General features: G+C 44.9%; 1 protein-coding gene across 14 annotated transcripts in view; it reads left to right on the top strand.

Annotated features, from left to right (window-relative positions):
• NRF1 (nuclear respiratory factor 1) overlaps nucleotides 1-15,476 on the top strand; it is a 141,061-nt gene extending 125,585 nt beyond the window's left edge. For 13 of the 14 annotated variants that reach the window (XM_030853798.2, XM_060305334.1, XM_060305335.1 and 10 more), the window contains one exon: nucleotides 13,378-15,476. In XM_030853798.2, coding sequence (XP_030709658.1) covers nucleotides 13,378-13,541 — 164 coding nt within the window. In that variant the 3' untranslated portion in view covers nucleotides 13,542-15,476. The remainder of the gene's footprint in view (nucleotides 1-13,377) is intronic. The other variant, XM_060305324.2, reaches the window with a different exon arrangement.
• The last annotated feature ends 2,405 nt before the right edge of the window (nucleotides 15,477-17,881 follow it).

Here is a 17,881-nt window from a genome sequence, read left to right as displayed (position 1 = left end):
AAAGGGAACTTTCCTCTTTTTACTTATGCTTCCATTAGGATTTTGAAGGAATGTCAGCACACTGTTATTAACTCTAATAGCTTGCACAGCTCAGCCAGTATGGTTTGGGGCCCTCTGGCTCTCAGATTACCTGTATAAATACAGGGATTCACTTCCCAGCTCTACCGTTTGCTTCATAAAGAGCAAATGTGCAGAACCCCGCAGCAGCAGCCTAGCAGGGCAGTAAACTGAACAGGATGAACGTGCTTCCTTTTTGTGTGATGCTCTTTCCCCATCCTCCTGCCAAGAGCAGGCTATCAAATGAAAGGGAGGTTGTGGTCGGAGTCAGTAAAGTGAATGTCTAAGTGGCACCTGCTTCATTCAGCAGATCTGCTTTCCCGGCGCCTCCCACTGCGTATCTGCTCCTGACAAAGCCTCTTTTCTCCTCCTCTTGGTCAGACTGAGAGCAAAGGCCCAGCAAGGAGACATATTGGTTTTACTTTGTCAGCACAATTGCCTGTGACATTATAATTATCCCAAATCTTCATTATTAGAAAGGCCCCAATTTAGAGATTTTCAGAGCCTAAACGAGGTTTTCAAAAGTAGAATTGGTAAAAACATCTTTTCTGTTGTAAAGCTAGCAAATGGATCTGAGAATCATTGAAGGGGTCTAAATATGGAAACTGAGACACTGCTCTGAGCGAGACTACAAAGACACTGCTATCAGATTGGCTCACTAAAGAGGCGTCCAGCAATTCTCTGACTCTTCCCAGCCCAGCCTCTCCCTACTACTTGTAGCGCTATAATGTATAGCTATACTATAGTACTCTCAAATGCTGATAAATTTTCTCACCCACAAGCCTAGGAGGTAGGGTATGTTAAAATAAGTTGATGGGGTAGGGCAGCAAAGGAAAAAACCTGTGATATAAATAAGAGGAATGCCAGGGAAATATATTTTAGGCAAGTGCAGAGCATCCAATTTCAGATTGAGTTTCCATCTAAACAAAGGCAACACTTATGTTCTACAGTGTGTGTGCAACTGAAGCATGCTTATGGTGTGGAGTTGGCTCACTGGAAGCTCTGGGAAGGTTTTAGAGCTGTGCCCTGGCTCTCTAAACTGAAATTAACTAAAGTCAAATAAAATTAAAAACTCAGTTCCTCAGTTACACTAGCCACGTTTCAAGTACTCTATAGCCCCTTACTGTCAGTGCACAAATACAATGTGCCCATCTTCACAGTGAGTTCTTCTGTACAGGACTGTTTCAGAGATTGGTCTGTACCTCCTGAAATGTCTTGACTGCTTAAGTGAGCCTTGGACTTTGAATTTCAGGCTTGCTGGAAGGGGAAAAGGAAATTGCCTGAATGTTTTTGGAACAACTTCCAGCCATGTTACTTGACTATAAGTTTTGTCTTTTCACCTTAAAATTATTTTTCCTCCAAGAATCTCATGTCCTTTCCCCACCCCCTGCTCACTCCTCACAAAACAATAATAATGATGATAATAATGAATTGTAACCATGAGAAAGGAATTTAATTTTAGGAATGCCCACTTACAGCTGACTTGCTTCCTGGCCTTCCCTTCCTTAAGCTTTCACATCCCTGCCTACTATTTGACTTGAGAGTTCTTTTCTCATTAAACAGAGCTTCTCATGGACAGGAGGGCGTGTGAACACTCAGGGGCCAAGAGCGTGTATATGGATTGTTCATTTTGTGCACGACATGGGGCGTGAACAACACTCCCGGGAGTGGAGCACTGAGCTGGTGGCATCTTCCATTTTCAGCTCCTCTGGGGAGCAAGGGCAGGACCTTTAAGCTTGTTTCTTCCATTTGTCTGTCTCTAGTAGCTACTACATGGTTGATTTGACTCCTGGGAGAAAACCTATATGAAATAATAGTACCTCTTTTCTCAGGAACTTAAATCATATAAATATAATGTTGCTTATCCTCAAAGCAGCCCTATGAGACAGAAATGGCCTGTCGGTTTTATAAATGTAAACATAGTCAATTCTTAGTTGCCACACACAGATTATCTGGTATGCAGATGACCCATGACACATTTTAAATCCTTGGACAGTTTCTCTAAGCAAGCCAGGGTAAGCCTGGCCCATCTCCTTCACCCCCAGCCAGCTGCTGTGTTCTTAAGGAATACAAATTAGTTTTCATATTAGCTTAAAGAAGACATAATTAGAAAGTAAGTCTGATACTCCAATAAAGATGTTTAAAAAAAGAAAGTAAGTAAGTCTGCTACAAGAAAAGCACATCATAAGTTCCAGTGTAACGGCGTGGTGCGGAGGAAATGACCTCTCCTGCCTTTGGCTCAGCTAAGAGCTGACTGTAAGACCTGCTTTTAGACACATGTGCATCATCGGCGCTCATTGTGCTGGCACGTTTGCCGAAGGATTTGTAAACCTCCTCAGGTGGATGTCAGAGACACCTTTGTGGCCCAGGCACCAGGGTGTGAGTGGAGGCAGTCTTCCTGCCGCTGCCTCTCCACACCACTTTCTGGGGGCCCTTCCTGCTCAGTGCTTTTTAAAAGTTCTGTATTCCTGTCAAGCCTCTGTATGGCATATGGCCCATTGCGAGTGGATGCTGACAGAACGCCACAGGGGGTTCATCTCTGCAGAAGGAAGGAAGCGGCTAGAGGGTGGAATAACTAGGAGGCTATACCCTTCCAGGTGCTGCATCCTGCCTGGGTGGTGGGATTCCTCTGTTCTACACTCTTCATCACCTGATCACCTAATGGTTTTAGTAACCATTGATGACTTTGTGTAGATCCATTATTTCACCAAGAGTTTCAAAATAGTGATTTCTCTAGTGTTATTATTCCTTCTGCCTTTATTAGCTGGAATTCTTTTATAAAGAACTTGTTCCCATTAACAATTTGGTTATGCTAAATACAGTCCAGGTAGGAAAGGCAGGATAAATAATCGATTAAAATGAAGTTTATAAGATAGATTTCTTTCTTTGTGACCGTCAAACCCCATAACTGTTTATTTCCACTTTCCAGTATGCTGTCTTCAGGTGTCTTACTGCCTAAAGCAAATTTAATTCTGCCCTTTGCATGCTCTTAGAAAGTTCTAGTGATGTTTGTTTGCTTGCTTTCTAAATGGTGCTCTATAGACTGGGCTAAGTGAGGGGTGGAAGAATCAGGAGAGCATCTTTGGAAGCCTTTTGCCTCCATCTTTCCCTGTTCAGATAGAGGAGGCAAGGACCAGATGCTGGGCACATGGGGCTGGGGATGGGGGTCCTTACCCTCATCTCTCTCCTTTTGCGCCTATTTGAAATTTTCCATAATAAAAAAATTGAAAATAATAACAGAAAAATAAATAACTCTCCATTCTTAACTCTGGATAACTCCTGATTGGCCCTCGTATTCATTTCTACACCTGACTATTGCAAACTCTTAAACAGCTTGGTAGCTTTCTCCTGAGGTTTCTGTCATGTGGGCTCTATTTCCTGTTTAAAGATATCAGCTCTTCACATATTGCTCACACCCTGTCCACAACATAGACTTTGGAGACTTTGGGTGTTCTCCCTACCTCCCTTCCCAGTGATCTCTGGAAATTTACTGTATAGCTCCTGCCCTTTTCTGTACATCTCTGATCAGATGTCCTCCCTAGCATATACATGTCCCACAGGCTTTAGCTGAACACTTTCCTCTCCTGCCATTTTCAGTTTAAAGCCCTCTTGGTCAGACAACAGGCCTTGGAGTCGGCTTGTTCAATCTCACATTGGGAGTTCAGTCTCCAGGATATAAACCATGGTGATTCTGAACTCTGAAGCACTAAACCCTGATTTCGTTAATGTTCTTGGGCACTTCAGTAATTTCAAGAGGGAATTGTGAAATTATATCTCCAAAATATGTTTTGAAATACATTCACTAATAAAGTAAAAATGAATTCACTTTTAACGTTTGGCTTATGGGATACAGGCAAGAGGCTTTTCTTGGTGGTCTGCAAAATCAAGGCTAAGGACACAGTGACACTGTCCTACCCAGAGAGAGGGGAGAAAACTTTGGATGCTGAGAAGTGCCTGTTACACCAGGGTACCTGTGAGGCTGCTATTGGCTTCATGAGAATATTCAGTACTTGCCAGATGTAATACATATTTTAATCCATAAATCCCTCAAATGCCCTCAAAAGCCACGGACTTAAAGAACACGGAAAAGGAAGATTAAATGTCCCAGAAGCAGCTAATATAACAGAAACAGAACCACTGGGAGAGAAATGCTTTTTCTGTTTCCCCCTTGTCTTACTATTATGAGGGTTACCTGGAGCTCCTTTTCATTTGATATCGACATTCTTTTCATGACCTTCCTTTTCTCGCCCTCGTCTGTCCTCTTTCCATCTGGTCCATGTTTGTTATTCTCAGCCTCTTTATCTGCCTGCCACCTGCCTACTGCACTAGCTTCTTTACCTGATTTCCCTTCATATTCTCTCATTTCTGTACCAGAACACAACATGCCTATTTTTCTTCATATAATAGTGGCTTTCCTGAGATGTCAGGCACTGATGTAAACTTCTTTCCAGACCTGAAGATAAGATTTTTTAAAGGACTTCCCTCCTGCCTGTTATCCCTAAAAACACTTATAGATACCCTCGATGGCTCTTTAAAAACTGCAGAAGTGACTTAGGTGATACAATACGTGGTTTCATTTCTTATTTATTCTGATCCCTTCCAGTCACAGTCTTCTGGTTCCCCATTTAAGCCAGCATTTTCCTAATATTGATACATACAGTTCGCTTTCATGTCCATAAGCCACAGAAGGCATTACATTGTGAATTTTTCCTTTGGGCTCTAAGAATTATTGCGTTTCCACCAACTGTTGTGTTTATTTGATAATTTATTTGTTTAGCTGTTTTTCTCTCACAACTATCAATATTTTTCTTCCAGCTAAAGATATTTCCATGACCAACTTGGAAGGCCTTTGGGCTGAAAGATTCAGTTACAGCAAACAACAATTCCCAAAGGTTTCCCAGATTGTGAGGGCAAATGAAAGGCCCATTCTTCCTCAGGCCGTCTGTCCTGCTCTATCTTGTCATGGAGTGGGGTGGGGGGAGGGCAGTCTGTGGTTCTGGGTGACCCTGACTAGGCCTGCAGCTCTGTGCTCTACTGGGCTCTAGCCTGTGTTATTAGTTTTTGGGTTTAGAAGTTTATCAGCATGATGATATCATATCATACTGTCCCTGATCATATATTTAACATTCTTAATACTGATTAATGGTTTAGCCTAGGTTTTTTATTTACTGATGCACTGAATCAGCAGCTATTTCATATATGTCATGGTGCAGTTCCAGTGCCTGTTCTGACCATAGCTGCATTCAGAAAGGAAGCTGCCTGCCAGCCCATCTGCCCTGATTTCATGGTTTTTATCTCTAATCTTTACATCTTTGAAGGCCTTTGGCGAATGATGTGCTTCCTGGCAGGAGCAAATTGCTGCTGAAAGGAGATCTGTGCTGTCTCTGCTTTCCTTTCTGCTTCCTGAGAGCTTTAGTCTAACATCTGTGACCCTAGCCAGACTTCATCAAACCTCTTATTCAAAGTCATCTTTGAAAGCAGCTGACATTTATTGTACACCTACTGTGTGCCAGGCACTGTGCCAGACTTTATCTATGTCAGCACATCTAATTCTCAACAACGCTGTGAAATTAGTAATGACCATTTTATGTATGAGGAAAGTGAGGCTCACAAGCCAGTAAGTGAAGGAGCCAGGATTCACACGTAGGTTTTTCTGCCTGGGAAGCCTTTAATGGAAATAAAACCTTCTATTTTACCCTCACATAAAATGCACCTGAACTACCATACGGCATTTGGCTGTGCTACCTTAATAATGTTGTGGAGAAAATCCTACTCATTCTGGAGCAGAGTAAAAGGCTCTAAGCCTCTTCAGGCTGCAGAGGCCAAGGCTAATGGGAATGTAATCAAGTTTCTGAAAATCATGAAGAACATGATCAATTGTCATATTCAATTATTAACATCTGCTATGTTCAGGTTGCTCAGTATTCAAAGACATAGTCCTGCCAACAATCTAAGTAAGCAGATTTGTATAGGGAAAACCGAATTATTTGGAAACAGGTTAGCAAAGATCTGGTGCCGAATGAATGGTGAGGCAGTCAAATCCCCTGAAGGAGAGAACCTGGTGGGCTGTTGTGTCTAGGGGAACCCCTGAAAGACAGGGAAATTGTTGAAAGAACAGGACCTAGGTTGGCAGGGATAATTCTAGGCCAGAGGAATCTGCCTGAGTAAATACATGTGATGGTTAGGGTATACTGAGAGGACAGATATGGTTGTGATGAAGGGGTAATATAGAGTATTTATGGGAAAGGCTGGTGTAATCCCTCATCTATTAGCTATTTGGACTTTATTTTTCCTTTAGTAGAGAGCCGCCAAAAAGGCAGGGAGAGGCGGTGGGGTGGCCACTGCCAAACAATATTTCAAGAAGATTTAGCTAACTGTGCTGTATAGATTTATTCATCAAATCTCAGAATACTAAAAGAAGTTAGTCTTGGGAAAAATGAATTAATTCCCCTAAGTAACTTCCAATTATACGCATACGTTTGTGTGTGCGTGTGTGTGTGTACACGCGCGCGTGTGTGAGAGAGATCCATTACGTGGTAGGTAAGTGACGAAACTCATTACCTCACGAGGGGTCAGGAATAGAGTAGATCAGCTCATGAATGATAAATCCAGAGTGTGCAAGGCTGTGACACTAACCTTTAATTTACTCTCATTGGTGCCCATGGTCTACCACAAAGCCTCCCCTGGTGACACCATCAGAGACAGACCACTACAGAACCTCATGACCTCCTGTTGTGCAGAAAACAAGGCCAAGCAAATGTCTGAATTTTCAGAATGTGCCTCCATGTCCATCACCTCGTGTGGAAGTTTTAGAAGATCCCTCTGGCTTCTGTGGAGGGGAGAACAGGGTGCAGTGGGGCCAGGGCCGAAGCTAAAATGTAGTCCAGGCAAGAGAGGATAGGAGTTTGTCCAGGATGGTGGCAGTCAGCGTGGTTGAATCCTGGGTTTATATTTGAAAGGAGGGTTGACAGGATTTGCTGATGAATTGCACGAGAAGTCAAAGATGGCTTGACTTCCAAGTTTCTGGCCTGAGCAACTGGAAGGATGTAATCGCCACCTGTTGAGGTGGGAGAAGAGTGGGAGGAGTGTGTTTGACCATTTGGGTTCAAGAATGATACCCAGCTGGTAGAAAAACAGAGCAGGGTCAGGTCTCATTTTCTTTTACAGGGGAATGTGGTCCTGGAGTCAGCAGTTCCTCCAGGGTTTGGGGCTGACTGCTATTTGACAAGGAAATCCTTGTGCTGGGACCTGAAGTTCCTGAGTCTCTTTTGGCCTCTTTTTCCATTTTGGCCAATTCTGTAAACCTTACCAAGAAGCCTGAGAGGCGAGGCAGCAGTGAGCCCAAAGTGGGTAGTCCTCTCCCTTCTGGGTCCCTGCTGGACATAGTGTTCAATGGTAAGGGCTTATTAGTGCGTGCAAAGGCTCCCAGATGCTTCACTTTACCACAGACTCGGTCATCTTGAGGGGGAAAAAAGTCACTCAGTCTCTCTCAGTCCGTGTTTTGTTTTGTTTAAGTAAACTTTTTATCTGTTTACTTTTGAACTTAAAGAAAAGGGGGGTTAGATTTTCTAAACTGAAGAACTCTAAGGTTTCTTATAGCTTTGAAAGATGGGGGTATTAGAGATTGGGGTACTAAAATCTTCAGGATTTTGTTAAGTACGTGCCTTTATAAGTCCGTAGTTCTGCCAAAGGAACTTGCCTATCATTTGCAAAAGCGAAGAATACCTGCCCTGCCTACTGCTACAGAGTCTTAGCAGAAATCTAGTGATATGCAGTGGGTGTGAGAGGGCTTTGAAAAGTGCTGCACAAATGCCAGGAGAGTCTTATTACTAGGATTGTGCTAGTCTTATTACTAGGAAGTTCTCTTGAAGGGGAACTTCAAGTCCTTAAAGTAGAATGGGAGGGGCTTCCTGTTGCCTAATCAATCAAAATGACCCCGAATACAAGCTTAGATTAACATACGCCTTCTAGATTAGGGCTAATCAGGGGCAGGCTGAGCAGATGCAGGGACAATCCTGGCCTGATTACTGAACCTCAGCATTTAATCATCTCTCTTCCAAGGGCAGCCGCCGATTTAGTGCACGCTGGGTTTCCAAGCCTCTAGCCCCCTCCCCCTTTCCACAGACATAAAGGCTGCTAGGTCAGAGACACTGAGTCGATTTAATCTAATCGCATGTCAGAATGGCTGTGTGTGTGAGAGAGAGAGATTCTAAAATCCCCACAATGGGATGGTAATGCACTTATTTAAGGTAGAGGTAGACTGAAACTGCATGTAGAAAATAACGGACTTGGGATTTCAAGGCATTAGAGGTTACGAAATGACCCTGTATATGGAATTTCTACCTCCGAGAAGCTTTTTAGATATGTAGTCGCTGTCACCAGTCACTCACTCTCGAGACAGCTTTGTATGGGAGTCATTTTATCACCCAGTTGTAGAGGTCAAATTTACTCCTTCCCTGATGTGAGGTGAAGGACAGAAGGTGAAATCTTTAAAAATGGTTTTATTTGGATGAGCTCTGAGTGTAGTTGTTTTTGTATTGCTTTCTCTGGACTGAGAGCTCCCATTCTGAAACAGCCTGATCACCTGAAGACTCACCCACTTCAGTCATTTAGTCCCTAGGCGAGGACACCTGTGAAACCTCAGAAGGCAGATTTCATTCATGAGTGTAGAAAACATTTACTGAGCACCTGCTGATCGCTAGGGACTCAGGTATGGAGACTCCATCTCTCCCTTAAGGAATTTACAGTCTCCTTGGAGATAAGACATGCAAACAGTGATAAAGAATATGACCATTGCCTGCATGGATGCCAGTGCAAAGTGCTGTGGGCCCTTGGGGAAAGAGGAGCTAAGACAGAGGAGGAGAGATTGGAGCTGACTATTGAAGGAAGAATAGAAGCCCATTCGAGGAACAAGCCAGGGACAGTCATTCCAGGCAGAAGTCACAGTGTGTGCACACCATGGAGGTGTGTGTGGAGAGAACCTCAATCAAATAGTTCACCTGCCTGGAATGTACAGTGGGTGAGGATTCATGGATCACCAGGCTGAACTGAGCAACAGGGGCTGATGTGAAGGGTTGAAATACCTGCAAAGGGATCTGGACTTTACATCCCACACAGGCCATTGGAAACCACTGAAGAATTGTAAAAGAGTGCAACAAGATCAGTTTGTGTTCAAAAGATCATTCTGGTTATAGCAGTGTTGTAGTTTTGCATTTGAACCTTTCTCCATTTTATTTTGGGGAAAATCTTCCACGATACTAAAAAGTGTTTTAACAACAGTGTTGGGCATGGACCCGCACCCTAGGTAACCCAAACACATCGTAAGCCAGGGTGGAAGAGATTTAAGTCTCACAGTTCTTCAAGGTTCTCTCCACCCCATCACTAACCCAGGACGGTCGCTCATAGTCAGGAAGAAGCTCCCCACCCATAGTATTCACTGTATTTGTAAAGTATGTAACTTGTTCCCCAAGCTTGGAGCTTTTGGAACTGAATCAAGCCCATAAGCAACAACAGTGAAATGAGACTGATCTTTGCTTCTGGTTTTGGTTGCTGTTTACTAACATGTGGGTTCTTTGGAGGTGTCCTGGTTTTGCCACAGGGCATTTTGGGTTATTTCACTAACTTTTTCTGTTGTGACCAGAAGAGAGGATGAAAGTGAAGATGATCAAGATACACTGGGGTGATGGAAGGGGGTCATTTGGTCTTCAGATACACTCAGGCCCATGCCTGGAGTCTAGACACTGGGGAGTAGAGCCCAGCTGCATGTTGGTCGAGGCCAACAATAGAGTCCCTTGGCCTGCTGCCCTTGAGGCCGTGTTGATGCCAGTGTTTGGCACACCTTGTACCTCATACTGTGGGGAATAGAACATGAACCAGAGCCAAGCCTGGCCTTGAAGGAGCCTTCAGTCTAGTGGGAAGGCCTATCTACATACATTAACTGGGCCAAGCCAGATTATACCCCACTGTCGAGTGGTTATTGAGAACCCCAAGGAGGCTGCTATCAGTATTGACTAGGGCTGGGATAGGCTTCCAAGAGGGGTTTTAAAGGGGAAGGAGTGGGCAGTAAGGGAATTCTAGTTAGTGTACAACTTGAGCAAAGGCCCAGAGAAAGGAATGTGACCAATATGTTGGGGAACTGAGAATAGTCCAGGGTGATACCCAGAGCACAGGGAGTAAGGGAAATGAGACTGGACAAATCACAAGAGGTTCTGAATACCATACCCAACATTTGAACTTTATTATAGGCTTTGTGAACCTTTTTAACATCAGGGGATTTGAAAATTTGAGGTTGGGGAATGACGAGTTATAGAAACGTAACAGGTGGCAGGAAGGGGGGTGAACGGAAAGAGGAATTGATTAGAGACATGTAAGAGCCATTTGCAAAGGGCTAGATGAAAGAAATTGAACCCGACAGCCTTCTGAAGCCAGTGCGTGCCGTGGCCCCTCAGCCTGCTTGAGCTGGCCTCCTCCTTCCTCCTTTTAGGTCCCAGCATCTCAAGTGTGAGGATGGTGGGCCATGCCTTGCATTTCCATTAACACACACCAGGGTGAGCCTGGATTTCCAAAAATGTCGACAAAGCAGAACCTCAAGCCCCATTTCAGGTTGCATCATAGAATACTTATTTCTAAACTGGCAACACTTACCCCTAGAAAACAATTAGATACAATTTGACATTGTAAAATAACATTTTATTTTATGTTTGATTTTTTTTTGCATTAGGAAATATTCTGTTAAAATTTTTAAATTTTTATTTTCATCAAAGTGATACATAGTTTTAAATGACAAAAAGGACTAAAAGCCTTTAAAAAAAATATTTGTACCCCAAGGGCAACACTTCATGCTCTTTTTTCTGGTATGTATCTTTATTGCTCTAAACAATAGTCTTGAGTTGAGACGTTATTTGTTATCAATTTTTGATAACTCAGTTTCTATGTTTATATTGTTAGAAACATAAAATTTTATAAACGTAAAAATTGTTCAGAAAAAAAATTGTTCACTGCCAAGACGAGTGGGTATGGTTAATCCTTGCTTTTTTTTTTCTTCTACTTTTTAAGGAGTAATCACCGGTTCTACCCAATTCTGGAAGACCCCTCGAGGTACTTTATCCCACGAGCTCATGCCACTTCCCCCCTGTCCTCTCAGACGTGCTGCACAGCCCCCTTCCTGGGCCCTCCTGCTGCCCCCACGCTCCCTACAGTGGATTCTCTGTCTCCTAGACCCCACGGCCACTTATTTCTTAAGTTTTCTCTCTCGTTTCTGTAGGGTACATCCTTCAGAGCTTCGAAAGAAAGTGTGCGTGGCGGGCCAATTTTTAGAGCCCGTACAAGTCTGCAGATGTGTTTATTTTGCCCCCACGCTTAACTGACCTGGGTGTCACTTCATATATGGTCTGGAGAGAGAATTCTAGGCTGAAAGCATTTTCTCTCAGACATTTGAAAACATTGCTCCATCATCTTCTAGCCTCCAGGCTTGCTTTTGAGAAGTCCCACAATATTATGATTTCCAGTTCTTTGTATATGACGATTTTTTTTTTTCCTTAAATCTTTTGGGAGCTTTGCTTTATCCCTGGTGTTGTGAAATTTTGCAAAGCTGTGTCTTAGCGTCTGGATCTTTTTTCATCTGTCCTGCTGGGCACCTAGTGGGCCTTTTCAATCTGAAACTCACATTTTTCAGTTCTTGAAATTTACTTACAACATGTCTGATGATTTCCTACCTTCTGTTTTTTCTGGTCTCGGAATTCTCTTTTATCAGAGCTTGGACCCCTTAAGGTCTCCTGCTTTCCACCTTTTAACCTTTCCTGCTCTCTAGATTTCCTTGACTTAACCTTCTGATCTTTCTGTGGCATGGATTTCATCTATTTGATTTTTAAAGAAGTTTTCTCTCATTCCTTTTTAATAAAGCTGTCCACTTTTATGATACAAGCCTTTTCTCTCTGAAGATATTAGAGTTTGGGGGCATTCGTTTTTGTTTTTTTCTGCTCCCCACATCGTCTCTGTTCCCTCTGTGTTCCCTAAGAGTGAAACACTGAAACACTGATAGTTGGGGTATGCAGGGCAGAGCTGGGTGGCCTGTAGGCCCTGGGGTGGTAAATATTAGGGCTGCAAGCCAGGTTTTTCATTGTCTCCGCTCCCCCCTCCCCTCACCTCCCCACCCACCAGATGTCACCGTAGGTCTTCCCTGCAGCCTCCCCGGGTCAGTTTCTCAATACAGTGAGTGAACTTCAGATGTCCTGTCAACAAAGGTCTGGGTGTTGGGGTTGGTGGGACCCGCTGGTCCAGTCAGTTGAATACAAGCTGTCAGCTAACGCCTGTTTTTGGCTTCTTCCTCTCGTTCTGCAGTGGCTGAGCCTCCATGTCCTGAGCTCTCTGGGACACAGGAGTTGCAGCTTCCCCTTCTCTGATAAGTCAGAACCCCTTTACGTTTGCTTTGCATCTTCCAGAAATATGTTGACATCCCTCATTTATATCTTTTTTTCCTCCTTCACTATAATTTTTATTTTAGAAGGAAGAGGAATTTTATATGTGCATTTATTCTGTCTTATTTAATTGGAAATCTTTTTTTTAATGTTATATAAAATTATCAACTTTCCTTTCTTAGGGAGGACTGCCCTTTTCTGAAATTATTTGCTTCCTCCTTTCTTTCTGTTAAACCCTCCTTTCTAAAATAATAGTGATATTAGGAGGTAGTTGGAGGTCTTTTTTTTTTTTAAAGTTGACCCCAGAACGTATTTAAAAATTTTACTGGTCTATGAAATCTAATATCAGAAAACTAATTACCTAGGCTTTTTTTTTTTTCTCTCTTTTAAATAAGCTGACTCTGAGGAGAGGGATAATGGCCAGAAGACAGGAAAGGATTGAGGGAGAAGTTTTTTCAAGCTGAGAGAAACGAGCATAGGCAGCCAGAGGGTTGAAGAAGTCAGTGTAGCAGAATATCAGAGAAAATTAATGGTGGCCTTTCCTGGAGAAGAAGGCAGTCAGAAGAGATGGACTTGTTGAGAGGAGAATTCACACCTGATGGGCCTGTGTATGCTTCCTAAAGTTGAAGGTAGGCCGGCAGGCAGGGTCATCTCTTGGCAAGTTGGGGAGGCCCTGTTCTGAGGCATGTTTCTACAATTTCTCCAAATTTTCTTTCCTGATAGTCTGTTTTAAAGAATTAAAATGGGGTGAGAAAAGGGTTGTATTCGTGCCTGGACAGTGGGTGTGCAATTACCTGAGGCTGCAGACAGTGATACTCTGAGGGCTGGAGCTCATTGCCCTGTCCAGCCAGCATCTGGGAAGCTGCACCCAATCCCCACCAACCGTCTCCCCTTGTCTCCCCAGGACTGGTCCAGATCCCTGTGAGCATGTACCAGACTGTGGTAACCAGCCTCGCCCAGGGCAATGGGCCGGTGCAGGTGGCCATGGCCCCTGTGACCACCAGGATATCGGACAGCGCAGTCACCATGGACGGCCAGGCTGTGGAGGTGGTGACGTTGGAACAGTGACATGCAGCCATATCATGGCATCGTTTTCTAGTCTACTTCAAAATTTTTTACACGTTTGCAGAGGTGCAATCAAATGAAATTAAGTCTCTCGACTTTGGAAGAAAAGTTTTGTTAACCTTTTTTTTAAAAAGGAAGAAAGGCAGCGGATTTTGGAATTGCATTTTTTTAAAGCACCACTCTTAATTTTCTGGGATTGGTGGAACAAGATACTGTGTTGTCAATTTCACTGTCCCCAAAAAGCCAAATTGTGGCAAGGACTTCTTTCTGCGAAAACGTGTGTATAGTTCCGTGTTTGTATGTGTGAGTGTGAATATATGTATATGTGTACATATGGATATACGCATTTACATATATATAAAGTATATATATGTGTGTGTGTGTATGTATATGTGTGTATGTATACGTGTGTGTGTATGTATATGTATATATATATATAAATATATATATATATATATATATATATAATGTATGTATGAAACCCGCATGGAATTATCTGTATGAGATCAAGGTGAGCTGTGGAAAAAATAATTCACCCAGTTTAGTGGGTGTTGGGTACGTGGCCAGACACAGCCACCGGTTTTTGTTCATACCAGGGTCATGCGTTGAGCTACTGACAAACTCAGGCAGAGGTGACCATGCCCTTCACCAAAGCTGCCTCCCAGTGGCCACCCAGAACTCTCCCTGCTGGACTTGCCTGAGGAAGGATGTTCCAGAATGGGGTGAGGTCCAGAAGTTGTGCTTGCAGGGTCCAGGGCCTCGTGGTCTGGCAGCTGGGACGCTCCTCGGGCTGGCCCAGGTGCTGACCTTGCCACGGGCAAGTGAACGTCCTTAAAACTCCCAGGCAGGGGTGAGAGGGTTTTCCTCAGCCTCCCATCTCCTCCCCTCCCGAGGAAACCTTCTTGATCTCATGACTATTAACATGTCACTTTGGTTTTAAGGTCAGTCCTGAATTGGTCGTGTATATGAATTGAAGGTAACAGAAGTATTAAGGGTTTGAGGAGTGCGTGCGTGTTAAGTGTGCTTTTGAGTGTGTGCATGGTGGGGAGAGAATGGGGGGGGGTGGGAGGGGTTGGAAGGGGAAAGGAAGGAGGGAGAGAAAAATCTTCAAAGACCAGGTTACACCAATGGGAGCAATTTTTTCCTTTCCTGTAACTTTCTGTAGCTTAACAGAGGAGACTGAAACTGACGGGGGCACCTGGCTCGTGGAAGGTTGGCCGTCACGCTGGGGGAAGTTAGAGAGAGAGGGCTGAGGGTGCTTCCTGCACTCCTGGATCAGGCCCTGTTTCAGAAGGAACCCTGCAGTTTTCCCAGGTGCATCCTGCTGGGCCTGGGTCCCCGCACAGCTTCCTTCTCACAGGTGTTGATTGGTCTGGGTGTTCTTGTAACTAAATTCTGTGATTTCTCAGCTGCAAGCCCCAAGTCTCCAGCGGCTAAATTCACCTGACTTTGACAGGCCAAATCTCTGCTCCTTGAGTACAGGGACAACTCTTCCTCCCTCCTCCCGGGCCCCCCATGTGTGATAGTGTATTTAATGTTTTTTTTCTTTTAATGCGACATTAAAAGATTCTTCACATCTTGCTCAGCCTTTGAGAAAAGTTTCAGATTCTTGTATTTGCTTGTTTTATATAAAACTATCCAATGTTCTTTGTATGTTTTTTTCTGTACGTAATGGGGGAGGGAGGGGAAATTTACATAAAACAGCCCTAGTTCTACAATTTGTTATTTTTTTAATTATTATTTTTTATCGTCGTTGTGAAACTGTCCAGGGGCTTTAAAGTCCGTGTTCCTTTGTGGTGAAATAACCTCCTAACAGTTTGAGAAATTGCCAAGAAGAAGAAGAAGAAAAGCAAGACCCCAGTAGCAGAGCATGGATTCTGTGTCGTTTTCCATTCTGTCTATTACTGCCTCATTCAATAAATAGTAACAAAGTGGCAACAGGAAGTGGAACTGTTCATCTCTGTAGGAACACTTAGCCTCTTAGGAATTCTCTTTCGGGGAGGCTTGTTCTGCTTTGTAAAAGGCAGAGGTGCTTTTACTCAAGCTCAGTGATCTTTGAACTGTGCTCCTTGGCGCTGTGGAGCCCTGTAAGGGGAGTGCTAGGGTGAGGCTGGGGCCTCCTGTCCGTCCCCCATCACCAGAGCAGCTCTGTTGAATCAGTTTTGTAAAATGCTGTCCTGGGGGATTAGGGGGATCTACTTTGAAAACTTCTATTCCGGAGTCCCCCTTCTAGGGGTTAACTGCATCCCACATTAAACATCAGGGTGGGTGGTGGTGCCCGTCCATCTGTGTCCTCCCCACATGAGTGCTGTTCACTACTGCAGTGGCTTGTTCTTCTTGAAGCAGGAGCCCCAAGCCATTAACTGTTTCTTTGGGCCCTCACTCCCTGGGCTCGCGCACAGCTCGCTACTTTAATGTGGCAGCTGCCCTTCTTGCGCCCGTGCCTCCTGCCACAGCCCCAGCTTCAGGCCCTTCCAAGCCCCTTGAGTCTGCCCCTCCGCGTTGTGCCCCTCGTGCCCACTGCGAGCCTCAGCCTGGAGTGATGCGCTCCCTGCCGCCTCCGCCACCCCTTTCTTTCCTTTTGTCCTTGGATGTTTGGGTCGGTTTCCTGGTGATAATGACTAGAACAGTTGCATGTGAAGGCCAGAAGTGTTTTCCTTGCTGCCTGACAGGGGCTCGATAAAGCCAGTGCCACCTTTTCCCTCTCTTCTTGAACAAATGGCACGTCATCACCTGTTGTCACCAGAGAGGGTGGACCCCAGGAAGGATTGATGGCAGCCAGATGAACCAAACATCACTGCCGTTGGCCACCCAGGGAGCAGCTGGGTTGTCTAGAGTACGTCTGTGGGGATGGCCTCTCTCCAGAGGTGTAGTACATTCTGTTTGCCTGGCAAGACCCAGATGCTGCCTTTTCAGCAAGCATGTATCGAAACTTTCTTTGGTGGGGTAGGTGGAGACCTTTGCTTTCATTATTGCCCAAACCACCAGCAGGAGCTGCGAACTCAGCTGCCTACAGGGACCAGGCAGGTGGAATCAATGCGTAAAGTGGAAGCCATTCAGTGGTGAGAGGAGGAGGAGTGATGGAGAGGACAGAGTGGAGAGCATCTGTCTAAAGGGAGCAGCCCCTCCTGAGTGCTAGCAGATCGTCTCCAAGCGGGAGGAACATGGGCCCTGAAGCCCCATCTTTTAAATTTTCCAGAGAAACTGGGCAGTCCAGGTTTGTGTATGAATCTCCTGATTTCAACAACAAATCAAAACTCCTTTACATACTCTGCAGGCAAAATAAAACCCACCTGTAGACCAGCTCTGGCCTGTAGGTCAGTTTTGTTTAACTTGGTGAATGCCTACCACTGCCAGGTGAATAAGTCATGGCAGTTGCCTGAGAAACGGGAGGAGATGAGGAGATATTCGTGTGAACAGATCGCAGCAGCCCGGTGTGATAAGGTGCCGTCTGGACAGAGTGCCATGGCAGGGTGAGTTATATTATCTCATTTTATCTCCTTAAGGGTCCTCTGCATTAAGTAGTTTATCATCCAGGCTGCAGACAAGAATCTGGTGCTCAGCGAAACCAAGATACTGGGCTAGCAATTCTTGGCTTTAAGTCCTGCATTTGAGAAGATCTGTTGACAATGCTGGTGACCACTGGAGTCTTCCAAACTCAGATAAGTGAGCCGAGGAGAACCAGAAGGGCAGGGAAGAGAAGGGACTGTTCGCTCTGTAAGAAGAGCTCAGGCTGCCAATGCGCGCTAGCCTCACTCAGACCCAAGCAAGGCTCATCTCCAGCCGCTTCTCAGGTGGAAGAGGGCCTGCTCCTGCATTCGCCTTCCTCCCTACCTGCCGCCATTCCTCTCCCCTCCTCTATCATGCCCCCAAAGCCTTAGCTATGGATGGAGTTGTACTAGGCCCGTGGTGGCTCCCTTTGGTGTCGGCACCAAAACCAATCAGGGGAAACTTCAAAGCTTATTTGGAGCAGAGGCTACGTGGGGTGAGGAAGACAAGCCCACATTTCTGCTCTCACCTCCATCTCAGTGGGCTGTGGGCTGCCCAGGTCATCAGCCCAAGCCAGCCTGTGGCCTCAGCACAGCTCATGCTCAGATGCCAGAGTCAGGGGCACCCGTCAGTGCATTCCCACCTGGCCTCTGCTGTTTGCTCCAGGTTGGCAGCTCTTGGAGAAGATCCACTCAGGACGGTGGAGGCAGCACAGAGGAAGGAGGTGCACAGAGCGGGGAGATATGGCGTTAGGACTGGACCCTGAAATAGCTGGAGAACGTAGGCTTTTCTCCACCTGCTGTTCAGCTCCTGGTGCTGCTGGGCCCCTGAATGAGTCCCCAACCCACCCTGAA

Source organism: Globicephala melas, chromosome 9, assembly GCF_963455315.2.
Source record: "Globicephala melas chromosome 9, mGloMel1.2, whole genome shotgun sequence".
Lineage (NCBI taxonomy): Eukaryota > Metazoa > Chordata > Mammalia > Artiodactyla > Delphinidae > Globicephala > Globicephala melas.
Note: the sequence above shows the minus strand (reverse complement) of the source record. Positions and strands in the feature narration are given on the sequence as shown.